Source organism: Harpia harpyja, chromosome 4 (assembly GCF_026419915.1).
Source record: "Harpia harpyja isolate bHarHar1 chromosome 4, bHarHar1 primary haplotype, whole genome shotgun sequence".
Taxonomy (NCBI): Eukaryota; Metazoa; Chordata; class Aves; order Accipitriformes; family Accipitridae; genus Harpia; species Harpia harpyja.
The window spans coordinates 85,917,716-85,934,195 of record NC_068943.1 but is presented as its reverse complement, the minus strand read 5'-3'; the positions used below and the strand labels follow the sequence as shown (position 1 = coordinate 85,934,195).

The following is a 16,480-nucleotide window of genomic DNA, read 5'->3' as shown; positions in this document are numbered from 1 at the left end:
ACGGTGGCCGAGCGGGGCAGTGGTGCTGCGTGGCATGTCCGGGTGTTATGGGGCTTCTCTGGTTTTAACTTGGAGGGATGTTTTCTTCAGTTCTGTTGGGGTGGGTGAGAAGACCCTTCTGACTGATTTTAATCCGCAATTAAGCCAACGCAGCAGCCTGAAGCATCACGTCGGTTTAATAGTGAGTGCTGGGTCCTCCCGCGGGATTCGGCTCCGCTCCTTCCTTGGGTAAGTTGACTCCGTCCCGCAGATGCAGGGTCCGTGTCTGGCAGGATTTGACCCCGATGTCCATAATGCTGACGGTCCCCGTTGGTCCCGCGCGGTTGCCTCCGGCTGGGACTTGTGCTGCAGCAACTTGCAAGGGCTGGAGGGGGGGGCTTGGGCTCATTGCTCCCCCTCTTCTGGAGCGAGCAGCCGCTGCCCCTGGCAGAAGGACCTTCCTCCGCCCCAGCCCTGGCTGGCGGAGCCCCTCCAGCTCTGGAGAGCAGCCCGGATGGCTGGAGGGGTCGCGCAGCCCCGGGGAGCAGTACTCGGCCAGCACGGCTGCCTCCCCCGCTGGGGTCCCTCCGTTGCTCCGAGGGGCGGTTCGCTGTCTGCCCGACCCAACGGGTACCGTGCCCCCAGACCCCCGTGTCGGATGCGCAGACAGGGCGTTTGGGGGTGCCCGGCGGTGTCCCGTGGGCTCCCGCGGGCGTGCTGTGCCCTGTGCCTGCGGTGGAGGCAGGGAAAGCCAGGATTTCTGTCCTCGGGGCTGGTGGCAGGTGACTGCTGGTGGCCCAGAGTCCGTGTCCTTCTGGCTGATGTGTAAGGTAGAGACGCTGGTTTGATGGCAAGTGTATTTGGGTGAAGGCTGCTCGCTCACAAGCATCCCCCGGTTCAGGTTTGTGGTTCTCGGCGTGCCCTTGTCCCGCAAGCTGGGTTTTGCTCCGGGCTGCTTTCTGTCCAAACGGTGCGTGTAGAGGAGGCAGCTGTGGCTGTCGAAAGCTGGAAATAGGAGGATTTCGCAGGGCAGCGCTCACAACGTGCGCTGTCCTCATGTTCCCAGGGAGGCTGGGAACCGGCGTCAGCGCCAGAGCCTGATGCACAGAGCAGCTCTGCAGCCGCCGGGCAGGGGGGGCCTTGGCCCTTCCTTTCCGTCGGGCTCCACTGGAGCTGGGTGGGATGGAGGGGCTGCGCTCGGCCAAGGCTGGTCCTGCTGCAGGGACTGCTGGGGCCTGGAGCAAACCCAGTGTGCCAGGGCAGCCGCAGCATCGCTGTCTCCAGGGCCAACAGATCTGCTGCACTGCGGTCTGGGTCGGGTTTGCTGGGTCTGGTTGCTCTGGGAGTCCAATGTGGTGCAGTCATTCATTACTGGTCCAGACCCTGAGTGGTGCTGGGGCTGCTCCGGTGCTGCAGTCATGGTCCAGTGTTGTGACCGGGTGTTGCTGCTCTTCTCCTGCCAGCAGCCTTTGGCATCGGGGAGCACACACATGTTTCCCAGAGAGTCTCCTGGAAATAGCTGGAGTGAATTCAGCCGATGCTTGGCCAGAGACAAAAGCTTTAAAGCCCTGGGTAAGGAATTTGAGACACCACCAAAATTTGCTAAGAACACCTACCAAACAGGAGGGAGCCAGTCTGCTTCTGTGTGAATAAACAGCTCCTGTCTCCATCTGTCCTGTGCAGACTGCGCCAGATGCTCTCACGAGGCAGCCGACGTCTGCAGAGATGGGTCCTTGGCAGATTCTCGTGTCAGTATGAAAACCCACAGCATTGTCCCTGCCGCTTTCAAAGGTGTTTCTTGGAGGTTCACACATATGTAGCGTTAGAGCACAGCAGTTGCTCTGATCTGTCTTGCGGGGGATCTGGGAGAAAACCCACTGCAGACGTGTGGTGTAGTCGCTGCGCGCAGCACAAAGAGGTGGTGGGGACCGGCTGGGGATGGCGGCCGGGCAAGGTCCTGGCTGGGCTCGGTTAAATGAAGGACTGAAACACGTCTTTAAATTCTGAGCGACCCCTCCAAGAGTTGCGTGCCTGCGGGACAGAAGCTGGGCAGAACTTCAAGGCGCTGGGAAGCGGCTGAGCCGACGGTTCCAGGCTGAGCCCCAGGCAGAGGATGCGCAGCACCGCAGCGGTGATGCCGTGTGGTTTGGCGTCTTTCAGTCAGGCCTGGATGCTCAGTTAAGAACGGCTGTGCACCCTCCCTGCGGAGCTGGAGGGGGGTGAAGGGACCCCAGGCTGCAGCGGCTCAGACCTGACCATAGCTCAGAAATTTAATTCAGCGGCTTGGCAGGGAGGGTGCCCCACGCAGCAGGGACGGGCACAGCGACCCACCCCTGCGGCTTCAGCTGGGTGACGTGTGCCGAGGCGTGGGGCAGCGCCTGCGGTGCCCTTGGTGCTTGTGCCAGGAGCACGGGGCTCCTGCGCTGCCCTCCTTGCACCAGCCCTTCAAAATGCTCCGCGGAGCCCTGGGCACGTCCCGTCCCGGCAGGACCCGCGGGGCTGACGCCGCAGTGCCAGAGCGGCAGTGTTTGCTGCAGAGGTAGGGGCTCCTCTGCCAAAACGGGGGGCGAGACAAAGGCAGCGCTGTGGCAGGGGATGGTCCTGCTCCAGAGCTGCAGACCAAGCATCTGGGGATGCCATTCACCAGCAAAGCCCACCCTGCTGGTGGCCGTGCCCGTCACCTCGGGTAAGGTCGTGTCATTCTATACAGACCTGGGGGCCCTGCCACTCTCCCCAAAGCAAATCCCCTTAATTGAGTGTCTAATTAATACCTAAAAATACAGCCTGCAGCTGCTGCCGGAATCTGCCCTGCAGCAAAGGTAAGGCAGGAGCCGCAGCGGCGCAGCCCCGTAACCTTGGGAAGGTGTCCCAAGAGCATCGTGCGGGTGCCCTGTGCCCCGGCGGGGTGCTGCGGCATGCCGGGGCGGCTCGCTCCTCGCCGGGGAGCTCCGCCGGTGCCGGGACCGCGGCTGTGCCGCTCGTCTGCCCTCTCACTGCACGTGGTGCTTATGCTTTGGTGATCATCTGAGGTTCGGGCAAACCAAAGCTGATGGTGACTTTGTCCCTGTGCCGCGTGGCTGCTGTCCTGTTTCCCCTCTGTAGCCAGGGGACGGCGAGCCACACCGGCTGCAGCTCGTCCCTTCCGCAGCGAGCGCTGGCTTTCCTCCTTTTGCCGGCTGCAGGTGCGTGGCCGCTCCTCGCAGGGTGCCTGACCGACGATGATGCTGTTTGAGGCTTTCAGCCCTTTTCCTGCTCGTGGGGGTCTTGTCTACTTCAGTGGCAGAACCAGGAGGGAAAGGTCCTGCCCCATCCGCAGGGTCCCGTCTCGGCTGGGGTGTCTGGGCTCCCTCCTCACAGCCTCTTTTACCCCCGGACTGCAGACCCAGCCCAGAAACATGTTTAATGCACAAATTTGGGCTCAGGGACGTGCCAAAGCGGCTTGGTGTATCGCATCCTTACTGTGTCGGTGGCAGCAGCTGCCACAGGCGGTGGCCGTCCCTGGGAGCCCATGTCCCCCCCCCCAGCACCCCCGGGCCATGTGCCCCCCCCGGCACAGGAGCTTCTCCCTGGGGAGCAAACCCCTCAGCTGCAGAGCCAGGCAGCAGGAGTCGGGTTTTGCCAGCGTGGTGGTGCGTGCTGAGCTGCAAACTCCCTTTATTCAGTTACTGATGATGGGGGCAGAGGCGTTCGCCTGCCCACTTGTTCCTCCCAGTGGTAAGTGTAATATATATTTTTTCTTAAGGCCAGTTCAGTCAGTGCAAAGTGTACTGACAAAGGCAAGCAGAAAGTCTCGCAATCCAGCCCCAAATGCCTTTGTTGTAACTGCTGCTCTCCGCAGGGTCGTGGCTGCGTGTGTGGGCTGGGGGGGGTCCCCAGGGGCTGGCTCCCTGGGTGCCAGCCCTGCCGTCTCAGATGATTTGATGCAGAAATACTGTTTCATGCCTCAGAAGGTTAATTATGCATCGTTCACCCATTTCTGCTTGCTTTTGCTCCCTCCCTCATCGCCGTTGCTATAATTTTATTTATTTATTTTTAAACAGTTTCACAGATTTCCCTTCTGGGCGACTCTGGAATTAACTCGATCAATGCACGCCTGATGAAGCAAAATGTAATTTTTCCCCGGAGTCAGGCCTGACTCAGGGACGGCTCCAGTGCCGCTGAAGAGCCGCCCGCGTGCGCTCTCCCAGAAAGAGGTCGTCGTTGCCCGCAGGGCCCACGCGGCGAGCGCTCACTGCTCAAATCCAGAAAATCTTTCAAACTTTGAATTTCAGATTTGTATCTCAGCTCCTGCACCAGCCTGGTTTCTGCCAGCGGAGGGTCGGGTGTGGAGCAAAAAGCAAAGTACAGCAGGAGGGCAGCACCGACCCGCTGCCGGACTGGGGTCCTTGTCCTGCACAGCCGGTGTTGGGGTGTGGGGGGGCTGGAGGGGGGCGAGTGCCTCGGCACTGTCCCACAGTGGCACCGGTGAATACGGCTCCCGGTCAGTGTTTCTGCTGCGGGAGGGCCCGACCCCTCGGGCACTGGCTGCTTTCATCCTCCCACAAGGGACTGCTGCTCTTCTCAGCACTGGGGCGGGCAGGGGGCTGGGGTGCTGCCGCAATGGGGCAGCCCGGCTCCACGACAGCCTTCGAGGTGAAAAAGAGCCCAGAAATCCCCCCCCAAAAAGGAACATTGTCCTTGTCCTTGTTCCAGGCAGAGGGACAGGGCTTCTGAGGTGGGCTGGAGGAGGGAGAAGGCGTGAAGCCGGGCGAGATGCGAATGGGCTCTTCAGACTCACAGCATTTTGAAACCTTTTCTTATTTATTGTATTTTATTCATTTGCTTATTTTAACTTTTCCCCCCTCCTTACCCTCAGAGCTGTACATAGGTGCAGGAGCCCAGCCTGGGCCCTCCGTGAGTCAGAGGATGCTTTCCTGGGGGGGATGGATGAGTCCGGGTGGAAAACCGCTGCCCTTGGGCTGCTGAGCGGGGCGAAGCGCTGGGACGGGGAGCGGGCTGGAGAGAGAGCCCCTCTGTCTGGCCTTCCCTTCTTCCCAGGAGCGTTTTCTTTTTAAACAGAAAATTATTAATAACTCCAGGCTATTTTTAAATCGCACGGCGGAGCTCGTGGTTAGCTTGCGGGGGACGATGGGGAGCAGGCGGCTCTAGTGCAGGAGCCGGCGGGTCAGGGTGGGGGGAGCCCATCTCCGGGGGTTTCCACCCAAAATACCTGTGGAGGGGCAGAGCTGGGGCACCCACGCGGCTTTGATGGTCCCAGGGGCACCCAAAATTTAACACCTTTGCAGAGCCGGGTCGGTGTCCTGGCGGGGGCTGCTCAGCCCTCTGCCCCCCACCTGGCGCTCGCAGGGGTGCTCGGGGCTGGGGTGCTCCTTCGGCTGCTGCCGGCAGCCAAAAAAGCACCGGCCCCGGTAAGGAGGAGCCCCCGTGGTGCTGGCGTAGGAGAGCCTGGGGCTGCGTGGGCTCCCATGGGAGAGCCTGGGGAAGGGGCTGTTTCCCCAGGAGAGGTTTTGAAGCCTTTTGGAGGGTTCAGAGCAAACTCCTGCGCATGTCAACACTCTGACGCGAAGACGGCTGCATTCGGCTTTGAACCAGGATGCTGGTTTTGAGCCCGAAAGGCAGAGGGGTGCCCAGGGCCACCCTGGGCTGGGACCTTTCGCTGAGGAGGGTCCGGAGCCCGTGGCAGATGGCCCCACGTGCCGTGTCCCCCCGCTGTGAGCAGGGGCCACCAACGCTAACGCTGCTCTTTCCCCTCTGCCTGCCCAGGTCCCTCCGGACACAGCAGCCCCCTCTTAGCGTCGTTGCCTATCCCCGGCCGTCCCCTTCATCCTCCCTTGGACATCAAGCACTTTCTGACCTTCAGGCTCAACGGGACGTCACCGCTCAACCTCTTCCCCAACTTCAACACGGTGAGTCCCAGGGGGTGGGTGGGCATCGGCTGCTGGACCCCTTTGCCCCTGCAGCAGCCCCTCTTCTGCACGGCACTGCTTCTCGAACCCTGCTAGGTAATTTCTGGCTTAATTACCGGGGTCTTTGGCTGCTGGATGCTAGTGCAATGCGCCTGCCTTGCCCTTAGCTCAGGCGGTTCCTGCCCAGTCATCACCCTTATATACCAAAATTAAAAAGATGTTTCATTTTAACCAAGATCAATTGGATTTTGCTCTGGGAATCAATAGTAATAAAGTAGCTCTGGAGAGCAGTTCATTAGTTGAAAAATAAAGAAAAGGAAAGAAAGAGAGAGAAGGCGTATAAAGATACAAGGAACATGGCTGGTGCTGCATGGCTGCGGGTGCTGGGTGAGCCTGGTTGCTGTGGGACTTCTCCCACTGCCCAGTTGGGCTCGGGGTCCCCACCGGACCAAGTGTTGCTTGGGTTGTGCAACTGGACATGTCTCTCTAGAAATGTCCTGTTACACACCTAAATTGACATGGATACAGCCAAAGACATACGACAGCATCTCAGGCATGAAATGGCCTCTTCCCCACTCCGTGCCGCTCTCCCCAGGCTGATCTCAGCCTGGCTGGGGTCTCCGTCCACCGGGGCACTGCCCCATGCCTCTTGCTGACGGGGAGGGACGGGGTCCGCTCCAGGAGCCCCTCTCTTGCCTTGCTTTGGGTCCCTGCCCTGCTGTTTCAGCCGCCTGGGATTCCCCAGGACCTGGCTCCTGGCATCGCCGAGAAGCAGGTTTCGCTCTTGCCGAGGGGCAGCGGCGGTGGGGAGCGGGTCCCAGGGCTGCTCCCCCGCTCTCCCCCCACAGAGGCAGGGCAGACATTTCTGCATTTTGTAAATGCCTGGTTTTTATCCCTCGTGAGCCTGGAAATGCGACTTTCCTGAGCTCCCTCCCCGCTCGCTCGCCGGCCTTTTGTAAGTGGCTTTGAGATTAAACGTGCTCGGAAGGTGCAAATTATCGCCGAGATCTTCAAAGACGGCCGTAGAAATTAAGTACAGGATTCCTGTTGCTGTTAAATGGGATTCAGACATCTAACTCCTTTAAGCTCTTTTGAAATCCCAGCTCTAGCCTGTCTTTCCCCTGTGCTAACAAGCAGAAACACAGGAGAGGAGGATTTTTTTGATGCCATTAAGGTTGCTGCTCTTTGTCTGGGCTCCTTTTTTTAGTCACTGGAGTCAGTTGTTTGTTCTGCTTGGCTCCTGTGTGCTCCTGCCTTGGCACGTGTTCTCCAGAGTTGTGTTGCTTTAAAAGAAAATAATAATTTGGAAAATGAAACTCTGGCATTTGCTGGAGCCGCACAGCCCCGTCACGCTGCTTCTGTGTTTGGTGGGGACTCCTCTGCCCCAGAGGATGAGTTGGACACGGGGATGGAGATGCTGGGGGAGGCTGTCCCGGCTGCATGGGCACCTTGAATTAATTGTTCTGAGCTCAGACCCGAGTCCGGCGTGTGATGTTAGCTGAGCGAAGCCAGGCCTGATCGTCCGGGGGTGGGAGCTGCCCCTTCGGGATGTGTTTGTGCTGGAGAAGCGGCTGAGGCTGGGGGTGCGAGGGCTCAGCGTCGCACCGGGCAGGCGGCTTTGCCGGGAGCCAGAGCAGAGTCCCCGTCCTCGCAGGACACAGGGCTCGAGCATCCCTGCACCCCAGAGCCGGGCTGGCGGCTCCTCTTTTCTCTGCCCAAGTAACCGTGATACCAGGTCAGAGACTCCTCCTGGCAGCTGAGCCTCAGGGGTAATTTGGGAGGATGGGAGGGGGCATCAGTCAGGTTATTTTACTTTTTGAGACAGCTGCCTTTCTGAGTTGCTATAAAAAGAAATCCGAGGGTTTGCCTTTGCTTACCCAGCATTGCTGGTGATGCTGTGCAGGATTCGGCCTTGCCCTGCTGAGCAGGAGCTGTTTGCAACTGCTCAGCGGAACACTTTGCACTTTGAGCAGGTCACAAGGCTCTCATGAACCCAGCAGATGTTTTACTCTGGAGCAAGCGAAACCTTTCCAAGCTGAGCTCTCCTGCCACTTAAAGCAACAACAGGGAAAAAAAATCCTAATGCAACACAAAAGGTGCGTTTTGTGCTCGAAAGGCCCTTTCCAGCTCTTGGGATGTTGCAAATCCCCAGGACCCAGCAGCGCCTTGCAAAACCGCAGCAGGAGATGCAATCCAAACTGATGCTGCGTCCCTGTGAATTCCCATTTCTGACCTCAGTGACGGGCAGGGAGCTCAGCGCAGGGATCTCTATTTATATCGGTAGGAACATCCAGGGATAAATAAAGTAATGTGAGTCAATAAGAATTGACTATAAAGCTGAGATCTTTATTCTCCAAGTGTGCGGTGCCCAAAGCCTACCTCTGCTGTCGGGTCAGTTCTGCTGGAAACCCCCAGGAAGAGCCTCAACCCACCCGGCTGCGGGCGCCGGTACGTACCGCCGTGGCACAGACCCTCGCCGGCCCCAGGGGAGAGCCGGGGGTTCTTTTTCACACCTGAAATAGCAGTGAGTGCATACGTTAGGGAGAAGCTGACGGTGCGTTTGTATTTTCGTTCGGAGAGAAGCGCAAGGGCTCTCAGGTGGCACCCAAGCTTCGGATGCGCTCAGTGCTGCACGCTGGATGGAGCCAGGCTGGGCTTCCAGCAAAGCGCCCTGCACGCTGCCAGCACACCGCGCTCGCCAAGCGCGCTCGCCGGAGCGAAGAGCGGCCGCGGCGAGGGTCGCTCAGCCCCTGGGCGTGCTCCCACGGGGCCGGGCGCCCGAAGGCTTTTCAGGACGCGGTGCTTGCGTTTGCTTTGGGATAGCGGGAGCAGTGATGGTCACCAGCCGCACCAGTCTTGGCCGGGATGCACGGGACTGGGGCGAGGAGCCAGGTTTCGGGTCCGTCGTCCAGCCCGGCTCCGGGGAGCTCGGGGCACCTGCCTGGGGCGGTCGCAGGCAGCGTGGGCGCTCCGACGGACACAGCTCATCGCCATGCCGCGGGGCAGAGCAATGGGGGCTTGGCAAAAGCGCGGGGGGGTGTAAAGGCCCGGGTTGGTGCCATCGCCTTATGCCCCAGGAGGACGAGGGGGCCCTTTGCCGGGGCCGCTCGGTGCCGCCGCCCTGGAGTCGGTGCTCAACCGCAGCCCCGGCGCCGCTGGCTTCACTGGCAGGTTCGGGTTCACGCCGGGATGGTCCCCGGCCGCTTTTGTGTCCTCGTGCTGGCGTCTCCCTTTCCTCTGCATCCTCCTCCGCGCCCCTGCCCTGCTCCTGCCGTGGTGCTCGGGGGGCGGATGAGCCCGTGGGACCCCGCGGTGCTCGGTGGGAGCCGCCAGCCGGGCCCCGGCACCCGACGCTGCTGCGAAGGTTAGAGCAGTTTTCCTTTTCTTTGGGTGGAAAAGGTGGGTGTTTCTCTTGAAAACAAGTGCCGGCCCCGCTGCTGCCCGCAGACTGGCAGCGCGGGGATGCTGCCTGTAGCACGTCGCAGTGTTTGTCGTCAGGGGTGGAGCAGCATCTTTGCCATCTGTAGCTTCCTCCAGGTCTCCGCCGAACCCCAAATGCCTCTTCATTTATATGCCAGATAAGTGAGTAAAATTTCATAGCAAACAGGCACTTCATTAATCACCTGCTTTTACCATTCTGCTCACTCCTGGAAAGGAATTTGGGGTCTTGATAATGGCTCTGTTGTCCAGGCATGTGCCTCGAAGACTGATGCACCTGTCTCAGCAACGAAATAGCTTTGCAGAGAAATACGATCGCCTGAAAACCCAAGGCTCTACTGACAGCAGCACTCAGATAAGATAATCTTCCTATGCCACAGGGTAGGGGAACAATACTTGCATTATAGATTATAGCCACGCTCAAACAAAGAGGTTATTCTTATTTTTCCCCCCTTAATAAATGCATTTTGTTTAAAACAATTATGGCTTTTCGAACAAGTTTGCTGCCTGGGCTGAGGAATGACGCCGAGCCCTGGGGACAGACAGAAGCGCCAGGGGCTGTCATCAGCCTGCACGCATCTGCCTGCCTGCAGCCCCCGCGCGCTGCCCCGCCATGAATGGGCTCGTGGAAAGACAGAGCTCCTCGAGAAAACTGGAGCTGTTCTGTCCCCGCACGCACGCCCGGTGAGATACCAGGGGCTGCGCGGGCTTGCAAGTCGTCAGCCTTGTAATTCAATTAGAGCAGGCAAAGTGCATACCTGACCGGGAGCGGGGCAGCTCGGAGTGGCTTTGCGTGGGCACCGTGCCTCGGGCAAGCTGTGCCCGCGGCTGTGGCCACCGTTGTCCCTCCTGGCCTGGCCCCTGCATGGGCTGGGCAGTGTTCCACGGGCAAGCAGCAGGCACGCGTGGCTCTGCTTGTGCCTTCGGCTTTGCACAGGGATGTTTCAGCTCCCTGACGAAGAGCGTGTGGAGGATTAATGGCCGGTTGCTCATTTTGATCGCCTCTGTCCCCTGTTTTGGTGGTTTCAGCTCCTGCTAAGTCCCTCGGAAAGCTGCCCTGGCATTGGGAGGTCGAGGGCAGCAGCTGGGAGCTCAAACAGAAACCGATAATTTGCCACCCGTGACACCGGTGTCTGTGGTGGGGGGAGAGGGAAGAGGGGGGACGCACAGGGGAGCCCATCGGGGATGGGGAGGATGGGGTCCGCCGTCTGTGCCCCCGCAGCAGCTTCGTCCCCTCTGCCAGAGCACAGCAGGGTTTGGACCCTGCAGGTTTGGATTTTTCAGGGATGGTTTAAAAAAGACAAGAACAGGCATCGACGCAGCACGCGTTGCCCTGTGCGGGGGGTGCCCCCATGGCAGATGGGGCTCCTCTGCCGCCCCGGCCTCTCGCTCCTTCCAGACACCAGGCACGAGCTCTGCCGGCGTTGGCAGCGGCTCCACGGCGAGCGTGGCGGGTGCAGGGGATCACCGGCTCGCGGTGCTGTGCCGGGGCGGTCGTTGCGGCGTGGCACCCAGCCGCCTTCTGCCTTCCCTCCCCTTCCAGATGGACCCGGTGCAGAAGGCGGTGATCAGCCACACTTTCGGCGTGCCCGCCCCGCTCAAGAAAAAGCAGTTCATCTCCTGCAACATCTGCCACCTGCGCTTCAACTCTGCGGTAAGCGGGGCCGGCGAGCGCGCGGGGCTGGGTGGGCGAGCAGGGCGCACGGGGCCGGTGCCGGCGCCGGCGGCGGAGCAGGAGCATCCCACGACAGGGGCACCGCGGACGCCCATCGCGCAGGCGGCAGCTCCTTGGAGCTCTGCCCTCCCTCGCTCTGCAGCTGCCCCGGCTGACGTTTCCATCGACATCTCCCTGCCCGTGGGCCCAGGCGCTCCTGGGTCTGCCATGTCCTCTTTGCCACGCTGGCTCTTTCTGCTCCTCGTCTTTTTGTTTGGGTCTGTTCCCTGCTGCCTTGGTCACGGTGTTTGCGCTTGAGCTGCTTTATCAGCCCGTGCAATTCGTATCTGGTCCTTGGGAGCTGAATATAATCTTCCCTTCCTTGGCTTCCCAGTGCTCTGGTGTGGCAGGTCGGGTTTTTTTCCCCAGCCTTTTATTCTAAGTAAATCAACCACCTTGCAGAGGGTAGGAAGGAAACATTCATTGATTCCCGTGGTAACGAATTGCACACAGCTGATCTTTTATGGGCAAAACCGATAAAAAGGTTGGAAAGGGAATTCTCGCTCAAAGCCGGCAGGAGAGGGACGGGGCTTTGCAGGCAGCGGGGCTGGGAGCGGAGCAGCAAGAGCCTCCTCCGCACGGGCAGTAGCTCAGAGCCCGTCGCCTGGGCTGGCCCCGCTCACGCCGGCGCAACTCCGTCCGCTCCTCCGTGCCACTGCTGCGTGGCGTGCAGGGCAGAGGTGGAGACAGGAGCGTCCTGCGCTCAGCCCAGCCCGGGCACATGCGTTACCTATAGAGCTCTGCCAGAGCCTGGGAGCATCCCCTGGCCTCGGCCATCCCTTCCTGGGGGAGCGAGGCGGTGCTGAGCCCCTGTACCCACGGGAGGACAGCCGCAAGCGGAGTCTCATCTGCCGGAGCTGCCTGTGCCCTCGGCGTCTGGCGGTGCGGGCTGCCGGGAGCTGCTCTCGGCTCCCCTGGGGCATCTGCACCCACCCAGACACTGCGCCCTGGCCAGGCTGGCTCTGAGCTGCATCAGCAGAGCCCGGGGCTGCGTGCTGCTCTGCCAGCAAAAGTCAGCGTTTCTGGGCTTAATTATGCCGCTCTGCAACCAAGCGTCTCGGGGAAAAGCATTGCTTTCCCGTTCCAAGCTGCATCCCAGCTGGAAGCACGGTGCCGGGAGAGTCAGTCCCACCACGCGCTCCCGCTGCCGTCGCGGGTACCCCGTGCCGCTCTGCCCGTCCCTGCCCGCGTCCCCCCCCGAGGTCACGTCTGCGGGCGAGCGCGTACTGGCGCAGACCCTCGCACGCCACTTCTATTTCTGCGCAGAGCGGCAGCCGTGCCGGGTGACCTACTTAGGCTGCAGCCCAGCCCTGTCCCAACCCCGTTATCTGGTGGAAGTTTATTGTATTTGCTAATGAGGCCCCCCGTGCTCGAATGGGCCTTTCGCTTTCCCACGTACCCGGCCGTCGCTGCACAGCCCCGGACGCCGTTCCCAGCCTTTGGAGAGCCGCGGGGGGAGGGAAGGGATGCTTCTTCATACCGAGCACGGGAAGCCTCAGCCGGCCTCTGAGAACGCCGTGCAAATTAATCCGTGCTGCTCAGTGGTACAGTGTCTTAATTCATATTGGCTTTACTTTCCATAAATTGCTAAACTGTAGTTGTTTTGGGGGACAATGTGGCATTGTCCCCGACTGCGGAGTACACAAATGTTCGGGTGATTTTCTTTTATGTATGTTTTTATCAGTTCGGTGCAGGCATGAACCCATCAACGTGCACTTCATTATTCAGCGTTTGCTGGGAGAAAGGAGCCCGTGAATGTAAATTGCATGTTAGACACCCGTTAGGTTACAATGGGAGACGCGTCCTCCCCACCAATGTACTTTTTTATTTTATTTTTACAGCTAGCAATTCATTGTATGTTTCTGAAGTCATAAATTTTGCCTGAAAGCTTCTTTTAAAAGTGACTTGGTGCATTTAATCAGAGCAGGGTCCTTATCTCAGCTGTGCAATGCGGTGATGTCTTAGCAAAGTGATACCTCGGCCTGAATACATTTGTGTGCAGAGCGATCTGGCGGGAGGAGGAGAGCAGCTTTGCGCTACGCCCAGCCAAAAATACCACCTCCGAGGTGGCCCTGGGGATGAATGTCATCAGGGGAAGGTGGCTGCACTGGAAACGTGTCCGAGCAGCCACGGCCTGGGGCTGACCCCTTCACCTATCCTCCCCGTGTCCGGCCGTCTGTCCGGCCGCAGCACCGACGTGGCCGTCCCCGTCTCTCCCTCCCCAGAACCAGGCAGAAGCCCACTACAAGGGCCACAAGCACGCACGGAGGCTGAAGGCCATCGAGGCCATGAAGAACAAGCAGAAGGCGGCGGGGGCTGCGGCGGTGGCCGCCGGCCGGGACGGCGCAGCCGACTTCGCCCCCAGCCCCGAGGGCAGCGGGGAGCCCAGCAGCACAGGTACGTGGGCAGGGGGTGCGGGAGGGTCCCGCGTCGGCAGCCCGTGACACCGGAGCGAGCGACCTGGCCGGTTCCCGGCAGCGCAGCGGCGTTCGTGTTCGCAGCTCTGCCGTGGCTGCAGCATCCTGAAGAGCCGGGTTAAATCCTGAACCGCAGCAGCCTCGTGTCTGAGCATCCCACCACGGTCAGGCTGAGGAGGGCTGCGACTAGTGTGGCATAAATGCTGCCACAAGTGCTGATAAATTCGCTTTTGTGCTCCGCTGGCATCCCTGGCGTGCCTGGCTGGGGGCAGCATCGCTGGGAAGGGATGGAAGTCCAGCCCGGGGGCCTGGGCAGCTCATGTCCCTGGGGGGAACCTGGCCCCCCGTGCATCCCTGCAGTTGCGTGGGGGAAGTGGCGGGTGTTTTCCCTGTGATTTGCTGTCTTTGGGAGACGTTTTGCACGGCTGCAGGAGAGGAAGCAATCCCTGCCCCTGCCCGTGCCCTGATGAGGGCTCGCACATCCCCAGGGCTCTGCCACCGCCCAGGGATGGGGCTGGTAGGAGCCAGTTCCCCCCTCCGAGCCGAGGCAGCGCCGGAGCTCACCCGGGCTTTTGTGCTGAGCCCGGCTGCCACAAACCACAGATAAAAGCGGTAACGGGAGAGACCTTGGAAAAAGCCGTTCTCGACAGGGATGAACAGGAGCAGACAGTGCCTGAGATAGTCTTGGGGAGGACAGGGGTGCTCTCTGAAACCCAGAAAGCCCGTTCAAGCACAGAGAACTTTCCCTTTCTGCCCGTTTCTTCTTTTTTCCCCTTTCCCCCTTTCCTTTCCCTCCCGCCAGCTGAAGCCAACGGCCTGCAGGAGCCGGAGGGTGAGTGCAGCAGCCTGGGGCTGATGCCCGGCGCCGAGGAATCGCCCGCGGAACTGTCGGGCAGCGTCGCCCCGCTGGGCTCCCCGCCGGCCTCGGAGCTGTCGGAGGGCACCTCGGACGTCACCAGCGTGGCCTCCTCGGCCGCGCAGGCAGCCGAGGCGCAGGCAGCCGAGGCGCAGGCAGCGGAGTCGGGCAGCAGCGTCAGCTCGGCGGCTCCCGAGAGCGAGAAGGAGGGGAAAAAGAGCAAACAGCACCTGTACTGTCCCACCTGCAAAGTGACCGTCAACTCCCTGTCCCAGCTGGAGGCTCACAACACCGGTAAGGGCATCGCCTGCGCCGGGGACGGGGGAACGGGCCCCTCGCAGCTCCGTCCTGGGCTCCGTGCAAAGTCCTGCCGTGCCCCATCACCGAACAGCCTTGCAGGGAAACGGCGAGCGTTAATGAATGTTGCTTTAATTAAAAAGGGTTAATTAAAGTGGCTCGCAAAGATAAGTGGTGGTGTTTTACCTGTGCTGCAGCTTATGGAGTGAATTTTAGCAAGGTCAAATGCTCTCTTATTGTTCATGTCTCTTAATTAAAGACACTTTCAGATACATTTAATCAAGTGATTGGAGGCTACTTTATATTCCGTTGCAGTTTGGCTTTAAGCTGATAGCAACCTGAGTGCCAGTGCCTCTTTCAGACCCAGGATAATCCTCCCAAAAGCAGCTTGGTGGTTTGGGCTCGTGGTCATTTTGAGAAGCCCCTCGGGAATCTGAGCTTCGGGGCCCAGCAGCAAGCGCTGGCTCATCCATCGGCTGCGCCCGGCAGCCCCCGCGGGGCAGGCAGGTGTCTGGGGCTGGCGAGGGTCCCCCTGCAGCGTGGGGGTGGCTGGAGGGGAGGGGGGGGCGGCCGGACCCCCCCGGGCCTTTACACCCCCCCCTGCGGCACCAGCTCCCAGCTCGCCCCTTTCTCTGGAGGATGCTAAACAAGGATGGGCACCCCGGTTTTAAAGGGAAGGGCCTTCCCTCCCCCAGTTCAGCAAGAACTGGGAACCAGTTCCCCCAGCCCCAGGCACCCGCGGAGGCAGCAGCAGCAGCCGCCATGCATAGGGGTCAGCTCAGGACACCGCTGCGGCTTAGCTGCAAACGTGTCCTTTTGCTTTTGTCAGCTCCGGTTACAAATTTAGGAGCTGATTTGGGGAAAAAGAACAAACAAACAAACAAAATGTTTGCAGGCTTGCGCTCCTCCGTGGCTGTCACACGGACTCAGGCTCCTTGCTTAACGCCTTAAAAAATAGAATGAATTAGTGGTGACTTAAATTACTTGCCCACCCCCGCCGCGCTGTGCCCGCAGGGGCAGGACAGAGCGCCCTGTCCCCAGGTGTGCGGGGATTTCGGGTTCCTCCTTCCCTGCCTCCTGTAACCCCGCTGAGCTATTCCTGGCTCTGCGGCCGGATCCTCTCTGACCTTGGGCACAGCTCAGATGCTGCAGCACGGCGGGTGACGCGTGCCCGGCTCTGCAGACTGTGCTAACGCCCGGGGACAGGCGACAGGCTCCAGCACACGCTTAAAATAGCAGTTTCTCCGAAGGTCTGGCACATGGAGAGAGGGGGGGGTCTCTGGGAAGCCGAGCATTTCTGGTCTGCCTGCGAAGCGCAGCTGGCCCCGAGAGCTTGGCAGGGTTTGGGAACAGGCTGCCACATCCCCGGCAAGAGTCCGGACTCCCAGGCACCTCCCTGTCCCCTCTGCCTCCAAGTGCTGCCGGGCACAGGTTGGTGGGGGGACCGGGGTCCCACGGGAGGGGGGATGCACAGCGCTGTTGGGCGGGTTGCTTGGAGGGTATCCTTCCTGCTGCCGCAGCACGGCACAGGGTTTGTTTGCAAAGTTAGTGTTTGCTGAGTGTCCTCTCTGCCACCCAGGCGCCAAGCACAAGTCAATGCTGGAAGGTCACAGCACCCAGATCCGGCGAGGCCGAGGCAAGCTCCTCTCCCGGCCAGGGCACAAATCCAAGCGGATCGGCAACAAGGGCAGCATCAACATCCAGAACAAGGCGTTTCACTGCCAAGTGTGCGAGATCTACGTGAACTCGGAGACCCAGCTCAAACAGGTGACGATGCCAGGCCTGGCGTGTGCCTTTCCCCTGGGAACGCAGGGGCACCGGGCACGGGCGTGCAGACCCCTCTGCACAGGCACCAGGGGCTCGGGGGGGTGGG

General features: G+C 60.4%; 1 protein-coding gene across 1 annotated transcript in view; it reads left to right on the top strand.

Annotated features, from left to right (window-relative positions):
- Positions 1-16,480, top strand: part of ZNF385C (zinc finger protein 385C) — a 99,466-nt gene that overhangs the window by 78,767 nt on the left and 4,219 nt on the right. The window contains 5 exon segments of the mRNA XM_052785519.1: positions 5,743-5,885; positions 10,867-10,977; positions 13,263-13,434; positions 14,257-14,604; positions 16,187-16,374. Of these exon segments, the coding sequence (XP_052641479.1) occupies positions 5,743-5,885; positions 10,867-10,977; positions 13,263-13,434; positions 14,257-14,604; positions 16,187-16,374 (962 nt within the window).